The sequence below is a fragment of the Sinohyriopsis cumingii genome, chromosome 5 (genome assembly GCF_028554795.1).
Source record: "Sinohyriopsis cumingii isolate HCF-2022 chromosome 5, ASM2855479v2, whole genome shotgun sequence".
NCBI classification, from domain to species: domain Eukaryota; kingdom Metazoa; phylum Mollusca; class Bivalvia; order Unionida; family Unionidae; genus Sinohyriopsis; species Sinohyriopsis cumingii.
In genome coordinates this window covers 51,890,877-51,917,720 of record NC_142965.1, presented here as the reverse complement: position 1 = coordinate 51,917,720, position 26,844 = coordinate 51,890,877, and the positions used below count along the sequence as shown (strand labels likewise).

The following is a 26,844-nucleotide window of genomic DNA, read 5'->3' as shown; positions in this document are numbered from 1 at the left end:
AGTTGAGGAAGCTGAAAGAAGAAAAAGAGAAAGAACGGCACATGCAGGTGTAAGAGAAACAAATGCAGTTACAATCTGAGAAAGAGGAGAGAGAGAGAGAGAGAGAGAGAGAGAGAGAGAGAGAGAGAGAGGAAAGAGAGAAGAAAAACAAATGCATTTACAAGCAGAGAAAGAGAGAAAGAAAGACAAATGCCAAATGCAGTTACATGAAAAACAAATGCAAATGCAAATAAGGAAGAAAGAGAGAAATAGAGTTAATATCAATGTAGAATAAAAGAAATGGAGCTGGCAAGTGAAAAGCACATTCCCACTTCAAATACAAATTTAAGTTTTGATGTTGCAGAGAATATAAGGTTAGTGCTCCCTTTCAGAGAAAGAGATGTAGACAAATATTTTACTCGTTTTGAAAATGTTGCTGAAAATTTAAAATGGCCAAGGGAGCATTGGACTCAATTATTACAATGTATACTCACTGGTAAGGCTAGTGATATTTAGAATTCACTTTCAGTTCACCAAAGGTGTGACTATGATACGGTTAAGGAATGCATCTTAAAGGCTTATGCGTTAGTCCCTGAAGCTTATCAGCAAAAAATCAGAAACTGTAACAAAGTAGCTGAACAAACTCATGTCGAATTTGCTAGAGAAAAGGAGCAGTTATTCGATAGACGGTGCTTAGCCAAGAAAGTTGAACAAGATTAAGAAAGTCTCAAATAACTTGTATTTCTTGAAGAGTTCAAGAACTGTTTCCTTATTGACATTAAGACTTATCTTGACGAGCATGCGATCAAAACTTTAAATAATGGTGCTCGTGCTGTTGATGAGTTTTTTTTTTAAAAGATCATAAAGTTCCTTTTTTAAATAAGACGTCTACTCGACAGTCTTTTGGCAGAAAAGTATTTCAGTCTAATACAAGCCCTTCAAAATTGCAAACTGGCACAACTTTTAAAAATCAAGCTTCAGGTAAGCTTGATCAAAGATCATTGTCTCTTCCTACGTGTACCTATTGCCAAAAGAAACGACACGTTATTTTTGATTGCTACAAATTTTTAAAAATGTGCATCAGAATCAAGACAGACCTATCTAACATGCCCTTTCTTCTAAAAGGTCAAGGTCACGTTGATGTATTGAAAACAATACATTTGCTGGGTCTAATAAATCCCAGTCTGATGTTATTATGGACAATTATGAACCATTTATATCGCAGGTTCTACATCACTAGTGGGTGATTCGGCCAGGCCTATCGATATTAAAATGTTAAGGGACACAGGAGCTTCTCAGAGTCTTTTATTATCAGGCACTTTGCCCTTTTCTGAGAAGTCTTCTAATAAGAGTCTCAGATTCGGCCAATGTGGGTACGTGAGAAAGCTTGCCAGTACCTTCTCGTGGGTCGGTGGTTCTTCCCGGGGTTTTCCAGGGTTCTTCCTTCACCATTAATACTGGCTGCCATGGATAGCCTATCGTGTGCTGAAAAATGGCGTTAAACCCAACAACAACAACAACAACAACATCAGACTTAGTCTCAGGATCCGTGACAGTCGGAACAGTGCTGTTTGAACCGTTGATAGCATCCATTTATTACTAGGCAACGATCTAGCTGGAGACAAGGTTATGGTTAATACATTTGTAACTAACAAGCCTTGATTTAATCAGAAATTGATCTTATTGAAAATGAATTCCCTGATTTATTCCCTGCTTGTGCAATTACCAGAGCTATGGCAAAAAAGCACTTGAGAATGATGTTGATAAGGAAAGTATTCCTTTAGCTGACACACGTATTTGTCAGGCTTATGATGAGGTCACTTTCATTCCTTGTTTGGATGAATCAGAATGTATTGATCACAGTGTACCTCTTTTAACTGCGGATCCTCTTTATTCTAATCAGGGTGAGAAAAGACAATCACTTGTCGTCGACACAGGAAAAAGATCCTGAGATCTCCTATTTGTTTCAAAGGGCCATCAGTGAAACTAAAGTACCTGTCTGTTATTTGATTAAAAACTGAATTCGTATGAGAAAATGGAGACCTCCTGAGGTACCTGCTGATGACGAGTGGTCAGTGAGCTATCAAATTGTAGTTCCAAAACCTTAAAGACAGGAAATACTTAGTCTGGCCCATGAAATTCCTTTGACTGGCCAGTTAGGCATAAATAAGACTTATCACAAGATCTTGACTCACTTCTACTGACCAAAAATCAAACGTGATGTTTGTAAATACTGTAGATCATGTCATACTTGTCAAATGGTAGGAAAACCCAATCAAATTACACATAAGGCTCATCTAGAACCTATTCACGCTTTTGACGAACCATTTAGTAGAATTATAGTAGGTTGTGTTGGTTACTTACCTAAGACAAAGTGAGGTAATCAATGCCTGTTGACCATTATGTTTGCGTCAGCAAGGTTTCCAGAGGCAATTCTTTTTAGGAATATTAGATAAAAAACAATAGAAAAAACTTTGATAATTTTTTTTACTCAATGTGGCCTTACAAATCTGTCCAATCTGATCAAGGCTCAAATTTTATGTCTGGAATTTTCCAGCAAGTTATGTACGAATTAGGCATCTAGCAATTCATATCTTCTGCCTATCACCCTGAAAGCCAATGAGCATTAGAAAGATTTGATCATGCACTGAAAATTATGATTCAGTCACATTGTTTTGATACGGGTAAAGATGGGGATCAAGGCAGGCATTTAATATTGTTTGCTGTTAGGGAATCATTTCAAGAATCTCTAGGGTTCAGTCCCTTTGAATTGGATTTATACACACTGTGCGAGGACCATTGAAGTTGTTGAAAGTGAAACTTCTTTCTGATGAAGATACTGAAATTAATCTTCTTGATTATGTTTCCAATTTTATGTATAAGTTGTCAAAGGCTTGTGAGGTCGCAAGAGCAAATCGGAAATCTATTCAATCAAAAATGAAGTCAAGATATGATAAAAACTCAAAGGAAAAGAGTTTTCTGCCTGATGATAGAGTCCTGGCTCTCTTGCCAATACCACAGTATCCTCTTCAGGCCAACTATTATGGTCCCTGCACAGTTGACAGGAAAAAAAATTATTTAAATTACATCATAACTACTCCTGAGAGGCAAAAACAAAAACAACTTTGCCATATAAACATGCTAAAAGAGTATATTGGAAGAAATAGCCAGGTTAAAATGCAATTAATTTAGTTGTACATGTCCCACTCAGTGAAGATTTAAGTGAAGGAATATCATCGGATTCTACTGATATTGGAGTGACAAATCTTCGGAATTAAGAAATTATAAAAGATCCGGACCAGTAACTTTTACATTTGCAAGAGCAAAATGAAATGAACTTAAAAATGTATTAGTTGGATATGAGCACTTATTTCCAGATGTTCCTACAAGAACAAACAAAATTTTCTATGACGTTGAAATTGTAAATTCCAAACCTGTAAAAAAACATCCGTACAGGATGAACCCTCTTATACAGGAATACATGGAAAAAGAAATTCAGTATTTACTTGAGAATTATTTCATAGAACCTAGTAAAAGTGAGTGGAGTTCACCATGCATAGTTGTCCCAAAATCAGATAAAACTTTCCTTATGTGCACTGATTATAGGAAGGTGAATAGTGTAACATAAATAGATTCATTTCCATTACCAAGAACCCATGACTTATTGATAAGATCAGAAATGTCAATTATGTCTCCAAATTTGACCTTTTGAAAGGATTTTGGCAAATGCCACTAACGGATAGGGCAAAGGAAATTTTGGCATTCGTGACACCAGATGGACTTTATCAATATAAAGTAATGCCGTTTTATGATGAAATTGTCGCCAAGTACTTTTCAGCGTCTCATGAATATGATTACCTCTGGTCTAGACAGTTGTGATGCTTACATCAATGATGTTATCATCCACAACGACACCTGGAAAGAACATTTAGCAACAATTCGGGAACTCTTTAACAGACTCACAGATGCAAGTTTGACAAATAATTTGTCCAAAAGTGAGTTCTGCCGTGCTAGTGTAACATTTCTAGGACACATCGTGGGTTATGGACAAGCAAAACCCATATATGCTAAGTTCATTTCTATCTCTGAAATTCCCGTGCCAGTAAATGAAAAGCAACTGGTGCGATGTTTAGGTATGGCTGGTACTATCGGAAATTTTGTTCCAATATTTCTATAATTGCTGGACCCCTGACAAAGTTATTGAGTAAGAAAAACAAGTTTCTTTGGACTGAAAAATGTCAGAAGCGTTTGACAAGTTAAAAGACATACTGTAAAGCGCACCAGTTCTAACAGCTCCACATTTCAGCCAATCATTTAATCTGTCTGTTGATGCAAATGATATTGAGGCTGGATCAGTTTTGATTCAAGAAGACGAAAATGGTATTGATCATCCAGTGTGCTATTTTTCTAAGAAATTAAATAAGTACCAAAGAAATTAGTCAACAATCGGGAAGGAATGGTTGGCTTTGACATTGTCATTACAACATTTTTAGGTTTACATTAGTTCGGCCCCCTTCTTTGATAAGTGCGTGCCCACAGCCTCCTTACTCTCATCGGCAAGATGAGAAATAACAATCAAAAACTACTAAGGTAGAGTGTGTTGTTACAGGAATATGATATTGATATCAGACACATCAAAGGGGAAAGATAATTAAATAGCAGATGCACTTACCCGTGTAAAGAGATGTATTATTCATGTACATTTTGTATAATTTATAAGAGTTCTTTTTAACCTCATGTATAATTAATCCATGATAAAAAGAAAGTTTTGTCATATGAATCTTTCCTTTTCTTTATGGGGGATGTGTTATGTATATTTGATTTAATTTATATTTGATTTAATTTAATTGATTGTAAGTTTTAATATCTGACTTCTTTTAATTTCATTACATGTCCAAAAATGTAATGTTGTTTTCTAGAAATTTGATATTTTCCAGAAAATTAAGTTTGACCTGACTCTTCTCATAAACACCTAAATATAGAAACACTGTTTCTATTTTTGACCTAGTTTCCTAAGTTGATTCAGAAATCGTTGAGACAAGTAAACAACTTTCTATTTTGTTCATATTCTTAGAGTAAAATAATTGGTTTTTCTCAAGGTCATACTGGGAGCACGCGATTTTATATGTAAACAGCCTCTATTTCACAATTCTGGGTTTTCCGAAATTGCGCAGTAGTTAGTTATAATAGTGATGTTTTGAGAGATATTTCGGAGTTGGGCTTCAAAACACTGGGACGTATAGGTGTTTCTTTTGTTGTGACAGTTTGGAGTTACATTTTTAATTTTTACTCAAATTATTTGGATTCTGAAAGATTAATTCTTTTTCTTGGAAATATTTGAGTGCTCATACAGAATTCTTGGACAAAGACATTTCTTTATATTTCATTCGGACATTCAGACACCGGAATAATGTTGTCTGTGGAATAACAAAGAAGTGTAGACGTTACAGCACCATAATGACTACCGTATACGTCATCGCCTTCCATTTTGGATTTTTCGTCGGTACTCCAACTTGAATTCACTAGAGCATTTTATTACTAGGAATTCTAAAATTCAGTTCATGGATTATTCTTGGATTATTTTTGGATTTGATGCTTAAAACTGTAAGTTCTTTTTCCCCCATTTTTACATTGTTTTTCCAGCGAAATAAAATATTTGTTAAATTTTTCAAAGTTTGTTATTTTCACTCTTTCTTATGTTACTGTTTATTTGAGCCTAAACAAGTAACATAAGAAGATACATACATGCATGCATACACACACACACACACACACACACATGCATACATGCATACATACATACATACAGCATAATGTCCCATGTCTCATCAAGTGACATTATCGGGACACAAGGCTGACCTGTTCTAAAACCAACCTATTAATACTGAGCGCCTAGCGAGGCAGCTGTTAGTGCCATTTTTATGTCTTTTGTATAAGAGAGAGAGAGAGAGGGGGGAGGTTTATGGTCAGTAGTAATGCTAATTAAAGCATAGTAATGACTTAGATCAACTTTAAACATATTAAATTGTTAGATATGTTATTTAACTCTTGTTGGTTCGTCATTTCGCTTCTTTTCTACGCTACACGCCGGTACTTTCTTGATTAAAACCTTCTTTCATGTTTAAATTATAAGTGTGCATTATAATGATTTAATCAATGTGAAGAAAAATAGAAACTAAAAAAGAAAGAATGAACTTATCACTATACAAAGGGGATTGTGAATAGCCAAAAAAGGCACAGAACTACATTTTGACACACTTGGCAGGGATGTGATTAACTCATTCACTCGGTTAATAGATAGTTGCCTTTTGTAAATCTTAACTTTTTTCAAAGGGCAAATATAAGTAATTCTATGTGATATAGATAAAATATATATAATGAAATACACTTCGTTGTAATAATTTTTCCTTAAAATGAAAGTATTGTTTCCTTCAAAGGAAAAATTTAGAGATCTCGTGGTATATTATTGATGCAGTGTACATGCTATATATATATATATATATATATATATATATATATATATATATATATATATATATATATATATATATATATATATATATATGTATATATATATATATATATATATATATATATATATATATATACAAATGTGTGTGCAAACATATAATAATTGTTATCGCAGTAAAGATAACAATGTAATATTTAGTCTTCAAAGATTCACATTTTATTGAACAAGAGCTTAATTCCCCCGCCCCCGTGTGAATAACTTAATTGCAATTTTATATACGTCTACCTAACGCAATGTTAGCATACCGGATATAAGGCCAGACAAGTGCGTATAGAGATCCTGCTCAAACATGATTGGGGTGGCCACATTGAGGATGCCACAAAATCAATAATCTATAAGAAACATTAAAGGGACCACACAATTAACCATCTGTAATGAACATGAAGGAACCACACAATTAATCATCTGTAATAAACAGTGAAGAGATCACTCCATTTTGTTCATCTGTGATGAAAATAGCAGGGACCACACCTTTAGCAATATATAAGGAAAACAAAAGGAAACAAAATTATGCCCATATATGACGAACACTTAAGAGACCTAAGACTTATCTTTCTCCAATGAACACCAAAGGGACTAAAAAAATTTGTCCATCTTTTTTTTAATGAACTCCGAAGAGTCCATCAACTTAACAATCTCTACAGGAACCAAACAATTATATCATATGCCCTATGTGTGTATATGTATTACGTAAATAGAGGACAAATGTATTAGTGCCTGCAAGAAAAGGGATTCATGCACGTGGTTGTTCTATGAGCAGTAATTCTTTTTACGACGGGTGTTTTCTCTGTATTTGCATTATCGCACAAAATATTTTTCCTTCGTGCCAGTGTTCTGTAGATCTCATAATGCCTAAAATGCATTGAGAAAGTCCCCGAAGTATCCATTCCAGCGTATTTTATCTTGCTGCTGATGTTGTTAGGTGATATTATTATCATTATTATTAATAATATTATTATTATTATTATTGCAGATAATAGAAAAGATATGGTGTGGCTGCCTAATGGAACTTACAACATACAGTTCTACTTCACATGGGGTAATATGAAGCAGGTCTATATAGGTTAGTCGTCATTTTACGCTTTCTTTTCTAAGTACGCGACCAGCGTAAAATCTGATATGCACAGGCAGCTCAAGGTCTATGATGGTCATTTTCGTACAGTTTTGAGCACACACTTCAAGATAAAAATACGTGCGCAGTAGTGTTGGTCAAGGTGTATCACTATCGAATTTTCATGCGCATTTCACGCCCTGGTGTGTTGTACCGATCCTTTCACGGTCTGCATGTAAAGGAAAAAACTGCACATTTATTTCGCGCGCGGGCGTGTGCGTGTTGACTGAAAACATGCAATCCAGTCGTAGAGAAGAGAAAATGTTTCCAAGAAGAGAATTATGACGTGATGTTTTGCTCATAAATGTGTTATCCATTCTGAGTGATAAAAACAAGGATGTGCGAAAAGGGGAGTTTTTAACCCGTCTGTATTGTTTTTTGAATATAATTCAAACACACACCAGAATGTGGGTAATTCTGCGTACTCGCCTCCCGGACATATGATAGTAGCTTTATTCCTAAAAAGGACATATTTTGCCGAAAGATTCGCTGAAGTGGTTACTTCTCAGCAAATATTAAGAATTAGTTCTCTTGCAGGAAGATCATTTGTTTTACATCAGTTGATCTGGCACGATTCGCCCCGGAGAAGGATTAAGTAAAGACAACGTACCGGATAAATGCCATCACAAGAGAAATTTTAAATTGCAACTGAATACTTGCAAGTTTTTGGGGATGGTGTGTTATGAAGGAATGTCGAACAGATATGTCTTCTCGGTCTTCAACGACCCTATGGGGATTCCATGAATATCGATACAAGAAAACTAAAGAAACCCCAAATAAACAAACAAGAAAACAAAAAACACGAATGATACCTATCTTGTAGAACCTAATCGGACATCGTAAAATGTAAGAATGATGACGAGTTGAATACCGTCCTCAAGAATAAATTCATCACCTTCAAGGCGATACCTTTCTCAATTTTTGCTTGAAGTCATTTTTTTTGTAGTTAGTACACAATCAGCTTGCTTTGCACAGTATGTTTTGGTTCTCTGATGCTGTATTACATGATACGTTATTTGTGTCTTTCATGCGTGAATTAAAAGGATCACTTTTGCATCTTAAATATGTAAGAAAGTACAAACGAGAAGAAATATACAAGTAACTAATTTCCCTGCTAACCGTGTAATAAAATTGTTCTTGATGATATATCAAAGTTACTATTTTCTACCCATCAACCATAAAACCAGGGGTTACCGTCTGCCCTACCAACCTAATCTCACTAACGGCAATCACTAATAACAACAACAACAGTCTAATTACCTGTGGCGACTTCAACGCACACAGTGAATTATGGGGAGGTAAAAAGAAAGATCAAAGAGGGAAAATGGTTGAAAAATGGATAACTGAGAACAATCTGGTCATCTTAAATGACGAGTCGAACACTAGATTAAACCTTGAGGATGCCACTCTCACAGCCATAGACCTAACCATCACTACCCCAAAATTGGCTCAAATCACAAATTGGTGGGTGGATCAAGAAGATACGTTAGGAAGTGACCATTTCCCCATCACAATCAATATTCAAACAAAAACTCAACACATTCCAAACGAAACCCCACCTAAATGGAGGTGCCAACAGGCAGACTGGGACCAATTCCAATTATTACTAGCTAGAGTAAATCCAGATAACTTAGAAAGCCCAAATATTGACATGTATTATGATAACATAACATACACAATTATAGAGGCAGCTGACCGATGCATCCCAAAGACAACTAATATCCAAAATAAAAACCCTGTACCATGGTGGACTCAACAGTGCACTATAGCACATAAAGACAAAAAGGGCCTTAAATAAATATAAACGCACCAAATATTCTATCTACTTCCAGCAATATAAAGATAAAGAAAAAGTACTAAAACAAACTATAAAAACTGCTAAAATTAATCTATGGCAAACCTTTTGCTCTAAACTGAGTCTAAAATCAAACTCAAAACAAATATGGGACAAGACAAAAGCCATAAAAGAGAAAGCAACTACGTCAACCCCAAAAATTAAAAATGCCATAACAAATAAAGATAAGACAGACCTCCTAGCGAAGCATTTTTCGAACATGAGTAGCAACAATAACCACACCAGAAACTTTCAAGAACACAAAAAACTAATGGAGGAAACCCAACCTCAAATGTTTCAAGACCAAGGAACAAAAGAATCTCACCTAAATAGCGACATCACAGTACATGAATGGGAGATAGCCCTACGATCCAAAAACGAAACATCCCCTGGTAAGGATCAGTTAGGTTACATTATCTATAAAAAAAACCTACCTATCAATATAACAATAGCCATAATCAAGCTCTTTAATAGGATATGGGATAAAGGCCAACAACCCTAAAAATGGAAACAGGTCATAGTAATACCAATCCCCATGCTAGGTAAAGATCCCAACAACATAAATTCGTACCGACCCATCTCCCTTATAAACAATATTTGCAAAATAATGGAGACAATAATCGCAAATAGGCTAAAACACCACCTATAAACCAATAACCTACTCTCCATAAATCAATGTGGCTTTCGGAACAAACGGTCCACCACTGAACAACTTCTCAGATTGGAAACATACATCAAACTCGCTTTTAACGCACATAGGAAAACCGATCGCAACCTCATAGTGGTTTTTCTAGACCTAGAAAAAGCGTTCGACCTAGTATGGACCAATGGACTAATGGCCAAATTAAACCAATTTGGAATAACTGGACGCTTGTTCAACTGGATTGGCGATTTCCTCACAGGCCGGAAAATTACCACAAGAATAGGCAACACCCATTCGGAAGAATTTTCACTTGAAAATGGAACACCGCAAGGCAGTGTAATAAGTCCCCTACTATTTAACCTAATGGTAAACGACCTTGACCTCAATGCAGCCTCCACAAAAATAAACTTGTCACAATTTGCAGATGATAGTGGCATATTGAGGAATGGAAATCCTGCCAATAAAACAGTAGTTAAAGAAATCCAGCAGAGCCTAGACAACATAGGGAGATGGGCGGACAATTGGGGTTTCAAAATATCTCATGAAAAAACTGTGGCAGTCATATTCACTCCCAAATGAAATAACAACCAAGTCTATTCAAACTTTTATATACAAAATCAATTAATCAAATACGCAACAGTAGTAAAATTCCTGGGAATGTTCTTTGACAACCACCTCACATGGAAACAGCACATTGAACAACTCACCCAGAATTGTAACAAAGATCTCAGTTTACTCAGGAACATCACAGGGACTGACTGGGGATCCAACCAGTAAACCCTCCTCACGATATATAAATGCCTAATTAGATCAAAACTGGATTACAGTTGCCAAGCATATAACTCGGCTAAGCAACCTGTACTACAAAAACTTGACACTATCCAGAGAAAAGCCTTACCATTATGCACAGGAACACTCCCCTCAACATCATTAGAGGAACTACAAACACTAACAGGAGAACTACTCTTAAACTTACGTAGGCAAGAACTGCTCCTCCGATACTCCATTCGATTAGATACCCACCCAGACAACCATCCCACCAAAACAGCTATAAATAAGTGTAAAGTTGTCTTCATACTCCAAATCATACCCACCACACCAAGTGGCAAAGTAATCCTTGAACTAAGAGAAAAGACACCTCTACTAAATAAACAGGTAACAAACAATACAGACCAGAACAAATCACCATGGTTACAAAAACCACCAAGGATTAACATTGAATCTACCAAATTAGGCAATAAAGAAGGACAAGAAAACTTACTAAAACCTGTACTGGTAAACGAAATCAACCAAAAATACCCGGATTATGTTAAAATATATACCGATGGATCAAAACCAAACAACCCACCAAGAACAGCAGCAGCAATAGTCATACCTGAATTCAATATACAAACGGGATCCAGATTACCTGACTATTGCTCCATTTACACCACTGAATTATGGGCTATACTTGAATCACTATAATGGATCAAAGACAACCAAATACCTAAAGCAGTCATTATAAACGATTCCCTAAGCGTCATCAAATCGATCCAAAATTGTAATACACACTCTAGGGAACAATTCCTCGACAGAGCTTGCCAATTAATCGACGATATAACCACAGCACATCAATTAGTCGAGCTCATGTGGATACCGTCGCACATTGGAATCTCTGGCAACGAAACAGCAGACAAAGTTGCACAAAGCAAACTAGGAGATCTAAACTCTATCAAGCTTAACTATAGCTCTACAGAAGCAATAAGCTTCGCACAAACATATATAGACCAAACATGGCAAGATTTTTCGAACTCCTCCATGAAAGGTAAAAAGCACCATGAAACCCCCAAAACCGTAGATAGGAACATACAGCTACCTAAGGGTACCTATTTAGAATAGAAAACCATAAACAGGATAATAACTGAAAAAGGTAAACTAGGAAACAGTTTTGGAAGGTTTATAGGACCCAAACTAGCAACCATTATCTGCTTTAACTGCCACACCACCGAAGATCTACACCGCGTATTCAATATATGCCCAAAATATCAACCCGCTAGGAAAATATTTATCGAAAACCAAAAAGAGATTGGATAACCACACACATACCCAGAGTTACTTATGGACTCTAATAATAATAAACAATCAGCATATAAAAATATAAATAAATTCATAGACTCAGCAGGACTTAGGAACAAAATATAATTACTATCCCCACAAAACCAAAAGACCCAGTAACTAGCTAAATAAATTTAGAAGCCCCCACATAAAAACCCATAACATATCATTCAATTTTATAAAATTATTAATAAATAATTCACTTACGAAGCACCTATCAAGAACTAAGGAAACCGCAAAATCGGATGTCCTAGATGTCCTTAACGAACCGAGTAATCAGCTAGGACTCCGGTCCTAGATGTCCTTAACGAACCGTGTAATCAGCTAGGACTCCGGTCTCCTGCTGAATAAAGTATAAATAACATTCAATCTCTAAAAACATTAATAAATAAATAACTTAAAGAGGCAATATCTAAAATCTTATAAATAATATAACGTAGGAAGCATACCCTAAACACCTCGACTAGTAACCTTGAAAATCTCTCTTCATACATCATTTCTGCTAACAACCTCTATAAACAGCATAGAACACCCCCCCCCCTTTTTAGAACATTTTGAAGAAGATAAAAAAAAAGAAAGATAAAAGAATAGAAAAAAAACAACAACAAGAAACACCATGCAAATGCAACAAGAAACCAGCGATGTGAAGCAACCAGGACCGTTCCCGAGCTCTCCTTCCCACTAATGACAGCCAACCATTCAACTGTAAGGGACCTTTATGGACCCACAGATTGAGGCCAAACTATCAGGGTTCCTTGAACCCATAAAAGCCTGGGGGAGGTGGCACCATCCCTTTCCCAGGAACAACTAGCAGGCTGCGGTGCAGTCAGAAAAAAGTGGCACATGCACAATTGTGCGCCTGCCACTATAATTAAACTCAACAACAAGAAAAACCATAAAATGATATATTTTCTGCATAAAGCGTGTGAATTGCAAATAGTCAATCATTTTTAAATGACAGCGTCAGTGGACATTTGTTATATGCCTTTCATTTGTGTTATTTATTATCTGTTTAATCATGACGCTGTCTCCGACTGTTCATATAGTTTGCTATGACTGCCTAGAAAGGTATATGGTCACTTTAAATGATTTTTTTTAAAGACAACTGTTGTTCGTTTCGGACATGTTAAATGATAAAATTATGGTAAATTTGAAAAATCATTCTTTGTTGTCTTGCCTGTATTTTGTCATACTGTTTTACTATTCACAGAGTTGTGGTCGAAGGACAATCAAGCAGTCTTAGTCTCTTGGGTTGACACTTCATTTATATTCGACAGTCGAAGTAATCCGACAAGCTTCGCTGGCACCTTTTGGACATTCTATGTTTCTAGCCAGTACCTGTATGCCGCTGGACCTATAACACAACCTGTTCTCATAAAAGTAAGTCGTCACAAACACTACTAGTATCATATCCGCTCATAGAGCCATGGTCGAAGGTCAAATGACAGAATATTATGTTATACGCAGATGGTCACACTACCGAACAAATCAAACAACTTCTACGTGAGCATGGCCTGGGGTCGATGTTTCCTCTCTTTGCAAAGACATCAATACAACAGTCGTTTTCAACTGCAGGGTTCATAAACATGCACACACCGCAATACTTTTTATCCAATCACTTCATAATCACACATCATCAAATTCTGTTAATTTAACACGTACATATTTTTTTCCTGGCTGCAAATTTCTATGACTCATCAGTAAAATTTTCCAGGCCTAATATTAGTACTTCACACTCTGTACCACGAGCTATGACCCTAACACCTAACAAGAAGAATTATTTCTATCGCATGACTACTGTGCCAAGTGAAATTTACGTAGTAAAAATGATAAAGGTAAATAATTGGTAAAATATTTAGAAAGATTCACCCTTTTGATAAAAGATAGAAGTTAACCTGATGTAAAATGTATTCAAAAGGTATGAAATAAAAGATAACAGTTAAGGTACAGTCTTTACAGGAAGAGTCAAACTTTTTATATGATCAGCATTCTTAAAAGAAATACAATATTTGCCTTCATATCACTCCAGGTTAAAGCTTCTGCAGCAAGGTTTCATTAACAAAAGGTAACATGTCTCATGGGTGGGAGTCGAATTCAATTCAGTACAGTAAGGTCAAGTAAACAACACATCTTTTGTTCACGTGTGTAGAAGACATGCTCATACTTTTCTCACAATCCATGATATCGATACAGTTACTACTCCCTGATGTAAAACCAAAAGTAAACTATAGGCCTCCTGTGTCAGTATTTCTCGATGAACTGCAGACAGGTTGGATGTTCCATGTGTTACATAAATGACATCCTATTGATTATGATAAGGAAGTCAACAACTTATGGTAATAAATTCAATACTTTTAACAAGCCTCCTGTAAGGAGTGTAGGTGCACAACAGTAGTTCCTTTTTCCATATTACTACTACTGTTGCTACTACTACTACTACTGCTACTACTACTACCCCTCATCTCAAACCGATTTGTGTCTTTTGTAGCTGTACCAAAGATCAACCAACAACAATACGGGTGTGTACTATGGATATTCGACTCCATTATCCAGTGTCGGTAAGTTGTGTCCTGTTTGTTTTAATGGACGAATCAACACGACTCACCTATTACCAACTGGTATTCGATCATTGTTAATGCAAAATCTGAGCGATATGACTAAATATTGCCAGGCCATCTAAGTGTGAATTATTATGTAATATCAACCTGAGTAAAAAAGTTGTCTTCTTCTGACACTTTGACAACTTTGTAGTTCTCACCATAATAAACACCTTCTGATGCAACTCTACAGTCATCATAAACGTAGTAACCATTTCATTAGTGGGGTGGTTACATTGATGCATAGAGAATCTGTTAACGAAAATGAGGGTTTACAGTAGGAGTAAGGGTGATGGTGGGGTGGTCAACATTTAAATGTATACTTTCTGGTAACCATTACATTCCATTTAAACAATATAACATGACAAATTGTACTGGCCCAGTTGGCAAACTATGCATTTCGTATATTCCATTATATTATATTTTATGTTTTAATGTATTCTACAGGTAGTTCATGTACTGGACCCTGTGTCCACGGCGTTTGGAATTCAACTTTGTGTGGCTGTATATGTGAAACTGATTACTATGGTAAATCTCATTCTCTGTCTCTGTTTGTCTGTCTGTCTCTCTGTGGGGTTGAAATTCAACATTTCTAGCGGCATAAATAACATCACATTGAAGTATGATACTTGCTCACTTTCTTCAAATCGCTTTTGAAATATGGATGAAACACCTTAGCTTTGAAAGAAGCACTTACAGCCTTGATTGGTTGTTCTTTAGGAAATAATCTCTGTAAGGACTGATTACTGATTGATCAGGTATGAACTTTACCAGTAAATAATGCAATTTGGAATGTTTTTCCAATCGATATCCGCAGTAATTGTCGGCGTGGTTGACTTTCACAGCTAACATCCCTTTCGAACTTTTGATGTTATGCCGCTCTGGTGGCCTATGTGGTTAGAGCCTCAGCCTCGGATACGATGCAGGAGGTCGCAGGTTCGAACCCCGTCCGAGTCATTCCAAAGACTTATAAAAATGGTACTAACTGCTAACTCGCTAGGCTTTCATCATTAAGACGTAAGTGTTAGTATTAGTCGACCTCGTGTCAGGATAATGTAACTGGATTGGGCATGATGCAACATGATAACCCAGTGATATACATCACTATAAACTATTAACGCTACGTTAAAAATACACACACACTGGGAAACACACACACACACACACACACACACACACACACACACACACACACACTGTTGATCGTTCTGATTCAGATATATGACTTCTACGTTTACAGATACAGTTCCCTAAACCTTGAGGGACCCACTGGTGGCCGAGTGGTCTAAATACTTCACCCTACAGATCACTGCAATCTCACTTTTGTCCGCGTCGGTACAAGTTCGGGCTTGGCGTAGGTAGGCATGTAAGAAAGCTTGCCAGTGGCTTACCGTGGTTATTACCCGAGTTTTTGCGGATTCTTCCTCCTCCTGTTGTACTGGCCGCCATGTGTAGCCTATATATAGACTATCGCGTGTTGAAAAATGGCGTTAAACCCACCACAACACTAAATACTGAGAATTGCTTTGTATGACTTCTGAACGCGTCACTGCTCATACAGGCCAGTACAATCCATATAAGGCTTTATACTCCATATTAGGTTTCTCTGACAATAAAAGTAATATTAAACAAAGCCTTATATAAACTTTAATGACCCGTAAGAGAAGTGACGCGAGATCGGAAGTATATAACCCATAGTATTCGGCAGTAGATACAAAATATCTTTCGGGATTCGGAATATGGTTTGGGCAGCTGCCTAAGAAAAGTAATGTAAAACACATAGTGTATCTGTTATTTCTATCTACTCGTCGCTTATGAGGTTTTAAAGATATTAGTGATTATTTCTTTGGTTAAAGGGAATTGGTGTTAGGAAGATATTTCTCATACCCAGTCATTACCCATTCACTAGGTACAAGCGTCATTCTGAATCGTTTTCATGGGACTATAAGGACCGATAATATGATAAGGACTGGTTTAGTAACATGGCCCCATCTATATTTCCTAACATCAAGAATTCTTGGAATATTCTCACCTTAGTACTAAGAAATGATAGGAATAAGTATGTATATTGGTTGTTTGAGGCTTCTTATGTTGTGTGCTTGGCACGAAATACCGATCAACGGATTCGAATTGCGTAATGACAATTCATGCCAATCTAAAGTAGGAGAACATAACAAGTGTGAAATTCGTCTAGTTAATTTATGGTTCTTAGTTTGATTATAGGAAAATGGTTTGTGTTATCAGCACGCTAATCTAACTATTCACTGAAAACGATCATTGTTTTGTGGCTTTTGAAAATATATAGATGAAACAAAGACCTCAGGCCAAAATCGCGCTGTGTGTTCAGCATTGACTTTTACCCGCTTAGTCTTCATGTAAACGTTAAAACAAGCTGATTTTAGAACCAAAATTAAGAACAGTAACATGGAGAAATGTTTACATAATTTTGAACGATAAGCGGTTTGAACTAAAATATGGACATTCAAGGTTACCACATAATTAACATGTTAAATTCTCAAGAGTAACTAGGCCATTCTCTGGGATGGGTTGTACCTCGTGGGGGGGGGGGGGCACGTCGTGTTTCTTTGGGAGTAGCTCGTACACATTTGGTCCCCACCAAGCACTCAGCTCTCACCTGTGCATCCAAGCAGCTGTAGCATGCGCAGCGGCCACATCACGGTCAACGGTTTCGACTAGCCGGCTAAATCAGGTTGAGGGTAGCCGACGGTTCTCAAACCCTCGGTGACTTAGGAGCTTGCCTATCCTTGCATACAAAGCCAGATTCGACAGACTGTGCGGAAGAGATCAAATGAGTGATCCAACGGCCACGAAGGCGAATCTGCAAACGCTTTGTGGAGAGCGCAGGACATGACAAGGCTCTGGAGACGTCATGACCATCCAATGCAGCCGAAGTAGTCCCCGGCCGTGCGGAATCTTCGTACCGCTGAGTTCCAACTACCAAGGCCGAGAGGGTGAGGCTGTCTCTGTGCAAAGGCTGTTTCACTTTAATCTCCTTCACACACAGGTTATATTGTGCACCTATCTTTCATCCTCATCATCACAATCATCGTTCCTTACCTGCACCTACCAAATTCCTAATGCGATGGGTAACTGGTGACGCAATAGGTGGAGATGACCACTGGGAGTCGTACTCAGAAACCTGCACGTAGGTGGCCCTTGGACAAGTGGTAGCAAAACAGTTCGGCAGCATCCAGGGCGACTGAGCAGACCTTTTCAGGACAGCCCTGATGACCCTGCATAGGGAGGGGCCTAGAAAAGGTTGCCAAAAAATAGCATGCCCTTCAAAATCTGGCCAGATTTCCGCAGCTGGCAAGATCATCGATATCTGCGGTCGAATCTATCAAAGAAAAAAGACTTCTTATTGGAGCACGGAACGTCCGTACTCTCATGGACAAAGAGAACGTAGCAAGACCTCACAGGAGAACAACCCATGTTGCTAAGGAGCTTTCACGCAACAATATCGACATTGCAGCCTTGAGTGAAACCAGGATCTCAGAGGAGGGTTCTCTACATCAGCTAGCAAGCGGCTATATCATCATCTGGGAAGGAAATCTTCCCAAAAAGGACAGGATCTACGGAGTTGGCCTGGCTATCAAACCAAGTCTTCTGAAGCAGCTTCCGGACCTGTCTGTTCGTATCAATGAGAGGCTAATGAAATTGCAACTACCTATCAGTCACAAACTGCACGCAACAATCATCAGTGCATACTCTCATACCCTCTCGAGTCCAACGGAAGCATTGAGCACTTCTATACGGACCTCAGCTCTGTACTTAGCTCAGTTACAGCTGCCGACAAGATCATACTACTGGGAAATTTCAACGCCCGTGTTGGCTGCGATTATGGTCGATGGAAAGGTGTACTTAGCAAGCGGGGTGTCGGAAAGATGAACAACAACGGCCTGCTCATACTCAGCAAATGCGCAGAATTTGACCTCCTAATCACTAACTCAATGTTCAGAATGGCTAACAAACACAAGAACACTTGGATGCACCCCATATATCGCCAATGGCACTTAATCGACTACGTAATACTCCGTCAGCGCAATGACCAGGATGTCCTCATCACCATGGCCAAGAGAGGAGCGGAATGCTGGACAGACCACATACTTGTCCAAACTACCCAAAGGCTTTGCATTTCCCCACATCACCCAAGGCGTCCTAAGCTTGTGTGCATAGCCTTAAACATTGTCAAACTTCAGCAGCCTTCCACCTACCTCAATTTCCAGAAGAGCCTGGATGACATGCTGTCCACCAAGTACATATACGTGGAAATTCCTCCGAGAAATGGAACATGCTCAGGGACATGATAAGAGAAACAGTTATGGCGACTATGGGCACCAAGAAGCGAACCCATCAAGACCAACGGTGCCAATTAAGATCTGCTTGCCAGAAGAAAAAAAAAACATTCATGGACTGGCAGAATGCCACAAACTCCATCCCCCCAAAATACCTTTTCAGATCCTATCAAGCTGAGGTTCAGAGAGAAATCCGCAAGATGCATGACCATTGATGGGAGATGAAAGCTGATGAAGTTCAACGCTATGCCCACACTAACAATTCCAAAAAGTTCTACAACGCCATCAAGTCAATCTTCTGCCCTTCAGAGCCTTGCTCTTCCCCCGTTAATTGCTGCAGTTAGCAGTACACTAATGAAGGACATAGCGGGCATTAGGGACATATGGAAAGAAAACTTTAGTCAGCTCCTGAACCTGTTTTCATCGGTCAGCCAATCTGTTCTTAACAAAATACCCCAACAGCCAACGCACGACCAACTGGATGTTCCGTCAACGATAGAGAAGTTGAGGACGGCCATTAAACACATGAACTGTGGCAGGGCACCTGGAAAGGATGGTATCCCAGCGGAGGTGTACAAGGCTCTCAGTGAACAGACTCTGGATGCATTCTACGATGTGCTAATCAGCATCTGGACGGAAGAGGGGATGCCAGACGACCTCCGCGACGCATCAATCCTAGCCCTTTAAAAGAATAAAGGCACACGTGAGGATTGCAATAACTACAGAGGCATCCCTTTGCTCGCCATAGCTGGCAAAATACTTGTCACATCATTCTCAACAGGTTTATTGAGGCAGTGTCAGAATATAACCTCCCGGAGTCTCAGTGTGGTTTTCACCCATACCGCAGCATCACTGACATGATCTTCGCAGTGAGACAAGTCCAAGAGAAGTGCCTTGAGCAGAACGTGAATCTGTATGCCGTCTTCGTGGACCGGACAAAGGCTTTCCGATACAGGTAACAGAGGCGCACTATGGGTAGTGCTCAAGAAGTATGGTTGTCCTCAGAAGTTTACCAATCTCATCCGGCTCTTCCACGATGACATATCTGGAGAGATTGTCGCAGACGATGAAGCCTCTGAGAAATTCCCCATATCTAACGGTGTCAAAAGGGGCTGTGTACTCGCTCCGGTACTCTTCAACCGTATCTTCACACAGGTACTGCACCATGCCATCAGTGACCATGACCTTGGTATCTACATTAAATATCGCTTGGATTGATCAGTGTTTAATCTCCGTCGCCTAGCTGCAAAGACACTCGAAAGACTCATCACTGAAGCACTCTTTGCAGATAACTGTACCCTCATGGCCCATGAAGAGACTCATCTACAGGCAATCGTGGACAGGTTCTCGGAAGCGTCCAACATATTTGGACTCACAATTAGCATAGGAAAGACATAATTCGTCTTCCAGCCCACCCCAAACACTGTCCCTTTACAACCCTGCATCACCATTGGCGACACGCAGCTGAAGAATGGACAGTTTCAAATATCTTGGCAGCACAATATCCAGCGATGGTTCCATGGACAAAGAGATCAATGCGAGGATCCAAAAGGCCAGTCAAACATTCGGAAGACTCCGAACCAAGGTGTTCCAGCACAAGGACATACGCCTGTCAGCAAAGATGAAGGTGTACAATGCAATTGTCTTCACGTTTCTTTTGCATGTTTTTGAAACTTGGACTTTCTACCGAAGGCATATTAGTCAGCTGAACCACTTCCACCATCGCTCCATGAGATCCGTCATGCGGATCAGGTGGCAGGACCAAAATCACCAACCGGGAAGTCCTAAACAGAGCCAACACAACAAGCATCGAAGCCAAACTATCCCAGGCCCAGTTTCCTTGGACTGTTCATGTTATCCGCATGGATCAAAACAGAATCCCAAAGCAGCTGTTCGTTGGCGAGTTAGCCCAGGAAAAGTGAAACCAAGGCCGTCCTCGCAAGAGGTACAAAGACAATCTCAAGAGGCACATCAAATGGACAGACCTTCTACCCCACCAGCTCGAGCTCGCTGCCTCAGACAGAATCCACTGGCGAACCCTGACCAGAAAGGCCTGTTCCACCTCAATGTTGATCACCGCCAGGGTCTTACTGCAGCACGTGAGGGAGGTCACAGAGCTGTTTCTCAGCCACCACAACCACCGGTGTCACATGCCCCACCTGCAACCGCCTGTGTGCATCGGAATTTGGACTCAGAGCCACATGCGCGTCCACCGTGGATGAGATCGCACAACTTGTCTTCCTCGGCTCGAGAGACTACATAGAAGAAGGAGAAGAACTAGGCCCTAGTTCAATTTTGTCAATATAAAGAAAAAACTCTGGCAAATTTCGCACTTCTGCCCGCGTGATTTCTATTTTCTTTGCACTATGATCTACCTTACAATTGACATTAATACCCAAATAATAAACGCGATTTCCAAGACAGAATAAAGTCGGCGTAATATGCTGATTTACATGATTATATTGCGACGGATACAAATGGAACTTACCCTAATGTTATTTGTGCGCTGCTAGCACTAGCGCATACATGGATGTGTGTGGTAAAGGAATTAACAGCAGACAGCTCTGTAATAATAAACTGACATGTACAGTTCTTATGATGACAGGGGCAAAATCAGCTACGTAGTTAGTTACACTCGTGAAACTCGTGCAAATCATCTCTGTACGGCCTAAATTTTTACTTTATACGAGTATTACGAAAGGCAAAAAGCGCATGTAACTTGTACGTTTAAGAGTGTATATAAGTATGTGTTGATGAACATTACGTTGTTTTTTTTTTTAAATTTCAAGGCTTTCTGATCTTTATATATATATATATATATATATATATATATATATATATATATATATATATATATATATATATATATATATATATATATATATATATATATATATATATAATTATTTAGCATATTAATAAAGCAAATGCGATTTCCACCTCATATATATATGTTGTCGTATATTGACAAATTACAACAAAATAATTTCTTGAAACAATTGTACTGTTCTCTCGTTTACAAAATGCACCAGGTGTACAATTATTCAGGACAAGTGAATGTTCAAATATGGTAGCATTCTAGTTCAGCAAAAAAACTCTACATAACTCAAAAGTTACTTTGTATCTTTAGATATTTCTTTCTAATTTTACCAAGCCATAAAAGTTGTCATATAACATATCATGCTTTAATCATAATGACATGATAATAATAATAATAATAATAATAATAATAATAATAATAATAATAATAATAATAATAATATATATATTATTATTATTATTATTATTATTATTATTATTATTATTATTATTGTTACTATTATTATTATTAGAAAAAGAAGAAGAAAGAAAGGATTGTATAAAATTAAAGAGCTAAACATAAAATAAAAACCCACTAACTCAACTAACATTCGCACTGAATGAACTGCCGTTCTGTACAATACAATCACAAAAAAGCACTAATTGTTTGATAAATATTCGCCCGATCCTTTTCATTAACTAATTGTTTCTAATACTGACCCCTTTTAAATGTCTAAATATTGAAGTATCTTGAAATACTTGCCAGCTTTGATATATATATATATATATATATATATATATATATATATATATATATATATATATATATATATATACTGTACTGGTTAGAAATGTCCATGTAGTGATCTTAAAAACAGTTCTTATCAATAATTTCTAGACTTGTTTGTTGCTTTCAAGCATTAGGTCATAACAAAAAACGTTTGAGATGAAAGCAAGAAGTTTCATAGAACACACACGCAATCTGCAGGATTTAATGTATTGCGAGATCCATTATGAGATTTCATATTTACATATGCCAAGCAATGTTGATTCATCTTCAGTAATTTACGGGGTTTTTTTTAGGTTCCAGTTGCAACACCACCTGTAACAAGATCTGCTATAACAGCGGAACATTGAACGAAGCAACTTGTGTGTGCCAGTGCACGGAGTACTGGTTTGGATTACGCTGTACGACATGTCGCAACCCCTATACCGGGCCGACCTGCACCGCCTGCAAATACAGCGATTGTCTGAACTGCGGCACTTTTAACAGTACAACATGCAGGTGCGAATGTCTCGCTGGTCATGGTGGCCTCCGGTGTGAAAGTAAGTGGAGGTCTAGACGAGAAAGGAAATACACTCTTCATTAAAATCAGACTGTATTCACATGAATTACATATATTATGTTAGATATTCTGGTTCTTATATGATGGCCTAAAACTATTCACATATGTGACAAAATATAATTTTTGGGGGTATAAATGGCGTTATCATTATAAGTAATACTAATAAAACGGTATTTAATTTTTTAAAGTGTGAGCTAAGATTTTCCTATCGTATATATCTTAGATTTAGTAGCATAACTTTATGTTGTTACGTTATAGCCTTATGGGAATATAGCTATTTTTTTCATCTAATGGTCAATCACACAGAAACGTCTTGACCAAGCATGTTATCCCTACAAATCTAGAATCAGTATTTAAATAATTTAAGCATGTAATAAGTGTATTTTGTTGTTATTATATTTTAAACCTTAATTTATGTGTGCTTAAGAAGATATGTGATCTTTTATTACAATCTGCAGTGATTAACGTAGCTTGATTTTGGATAATACGCAACATGAATTCTTTGTTACCACTATTAGGCTACTGGCTTTCAATTTCGTGCATAACGATTATAAAAAGAACTGGCAGAATGCCTATATGCAAACGACATATGTATGTATGTATGTATGTATGTATGTATGTATGTATGTATGTGTCTGTCCCTCTTTAGGTTTTATCATTGTTATTCGATCGAAAGTAAGACCGTTTACCGGTGTTTGTGTCATTAGCAGGTGGTGATGTCGCCTGTTACTGTCACATTGTTGCATTGAATTGCAACCTTGCACGGGATTTCACCGTTCTATGCGACCATTTACCTATATTGGAAGTTTCATTTCTTGGTATTGTTGACATTTTCTCGCTCTACTAACGGTGTTCCCCACCCCATTCATCAACTAATATTTCATGTATTACTATAATACATTAGACCTCCAGCTGCCATATTGTTTAGCTGAGCTGCTATGGATACTACAAAACAATTCCTATTTTTTTTTACATCGTAACAATTACATAACACAAACATAGCGTATCATTCCAACTAGGGTTTCAGGTTCACATCACTTCATTAAGTATCCGTTTGAGCTCCCGTAGAATAATAGTTAATAGTGTATGTACTACAAAGAGTATAAATATTGTAGAACAAATGACTGAAATTATAAACTATAGTTACAGTGTCTATTTTGTGACTTATTGTAGCGGATTGCAACAATACCCTGTCCACGTGCGTGGCTAATGCGGCGGCCGGGAAGTGCGTCACGGACAACGTCAATATGGAGACCAAGTGCAATCTGGCCTGTGGATTGTGTGGTAGGATAAATGTTATAATCACCTTCTCTTAAAGGTTACGTTTGGCATAAATGCCTTCAAACTTCCACGAAAATGGTATGTGCAATCTTTCAAGCAAAGTGTTTGGCATCCACGATTCTCTTTAGCATCACATCAACGAAAATTTATATAAAATGCACGAATATGTTCAGGTTGCATCATATGCACACAAAAAAAGAAGATATATTTTACATATTGAAGACACTATATGCCAAACAAAGCCTAAGTCATTCTAACATTAGTTGCATCTCGTAAGAACAGAATTACAAATCGCTGTTGGTCACGTTATAGAATTCCTTCGCACGTCATAGGTGCTGACTTTGTCTAAGCCATTTCTGAATGTAGTATTCCAGTAGAAAGCTAGATATTTCAGTTTCCAGAGTACAGTAGTGTAAACCAAGCGATGTAAAGGTAATTTGCAAAGTGACTGCATGTTTGGCATCCGCTATGCTCGTTTGAGTCACACTCAGGTACATTTCTATTTCGGTTCGTGGCAGTAATAAGACAATGTCGGTTCAACAATCGCTGCTATCGGAAATGAATATATGTCAGCATTTCAACACAATAATTCTTAAAACGTATTGAAATTTTAGATTGATTGATTTGTCAAATGCGTCAAATTGCAAGAGAACAAAATCAGCAAAGGAAATTATTTTTATGACAAGTTTAACTGATTGCTTTGCATTACCTGATTGTAATTAAATCTGAAGATACCGTTAACAGATATTTATGTGAAATATAACAGAGAAAGTTCAAAAGCGAGCAGTTCATCTCTATCAATTTTGTACAGAGTTATCAGCTTGATTCTGGTTACACAACGCTAAATTCCACAAGTTGATGTTATGCAGGAGAATTTAAAAATATATGCTTTGGATTAAACAAGTTATCAACTTTTGTTGACATAAATCTAACAGTTAAAAAACATCTGTATTTTCCTCCAGGTCGTTTTGAAAAGAAATAAAAAGTGACCAATAGGCAACACGTACAAGCTAGACAATGAATGACCGATATGCAACGCAAACAGCCTAGATAACAAATTTCCGATTTGCAGCATATACAGTCTGGACAAAACAAGATGACCAGTATGCAACAAATACAGTCTTGACAACAATTCACTGTTATGCAAGACATACAAATTAGACAACAAGCGACTGATATGCGACATATTCAGCCAGGACAAAAAAAATTTTCTTAGCGTTTTACATGGTTGACGGAAAAGTAGCGTTATAGTCTTTTTCATAAAATGAGTACTTTATATGCATGTGGTTCAAAATTCATCAAAATTAATCTCTTCCAGCTTAGAAACTTTGCTTGTATCTTGGTATTTGCCATTACTTATGATGATCGTGTTTACCTGTGTGTAATTCTGACGAAAGCCAACATGTATTCACATATATATTCAGCATTGGTTGAGACAAAAACTGATATCAATAGGCAAGGTTATCTTTTCTTCTCAATGCAGGACAGTTGCTTAGATGTACTTTATAGTCGTGTAAGAAATGGAAAGTTCAGAACTTTCTAAGGCCTACCTACCTACCTACCTACCTACTTGCATACCTACCTACCTAAATACCTACCTACCTACCTACCTACATACATACATACTGAAATATTGAAATTTCATTTATTGAGCATTTGAAAGGGTTGCATTTTGATTTTTTCCTTCATGAGATTTATAAGATTGCAATTTTCTTTTATTCATTGTGCTTTGTTTTAATTATATTACAGTTGCACGAGAACCAAAGGAATACTGTACCACTACAACACTTTCGACGGTTTCCACAATTTCGACGAGTCCGACAGTTCCGACAACAACGAATATAACTCAGTGTACAAATTGTACAACAACGACAGTTTCGACTTCGACAGGATCCACGGTTCCGACAACAACGAACATGACTCGGTGTGAATACTGTACCACTACAACAGCTTCGACGGTTTCCACAGTGTCGACGAGTCTTTCAACAATGAATCTTACTGAAAATGGGAACTGTAATTCAACGGTATGTACTGACAGTATTCCAAAATTGGATTTTGCACTTTTTACAAAATATTCTTTGTATCATTTTGACCAATGGGTAAACATTAGCAGTTACGTTTTCAAATATAAATCTTTTAATTTTGAATATGTTCAATTTCATAACTTTAAAGGTGATTTGTTTTCATACTGAAACCATGAACAAATCGTTTATTACCTCATAGACCCTAGACCTGTATTAACGGTTTGCGGAACACTCTTTTCCTGGTTTGACCATAATTAGTTGTTGTTGTTGTTGTTGAGTTTAATTATA

At 37.5% G+C, this 26,844-nt stretch overlaps 1 protein-coding gene across 1 annotated transcript in view; it reads left to right on the top strand.

The window, feature by feature from the left end:
- Positions 1-26,844, top strand: part of LOC149799160 (A disintegrin and metalloproteinase with thrombospondin motifs 4-like) — a 126,948-nt gene that overhangs the window by 81,704 nt on the left and 18,400 nt on the right. The window contains exons 19-25 of the mRNA XM_089958320.1: positions 7,485-7,574; positions 13,404-13,573; positions 14,682-14,751; positions 15,238-15,318; positions 22,989-23,231; positions 24,425-24,535; positions 26,282-26,556. Coding sequence (XP_089814446.1) covers positions 7,485-7,574; positions 13,404-13,573; positions 14,682-14,751; positions 15,238-15,318; positions 22,989-23,231; positions 24,425-24,535; positions 26,282-26,556 — 1,040 coding nt within the window. The remainder of the gene's footprint in view (positions 1-7,484; positions 7,575-13,403; positions 13,574-14,681; positions 14,752-15,237; positions 15,319-22,988; positions 23,232-24,424; positions 24,536-26,281; positions 26,557-26,844) is intronic.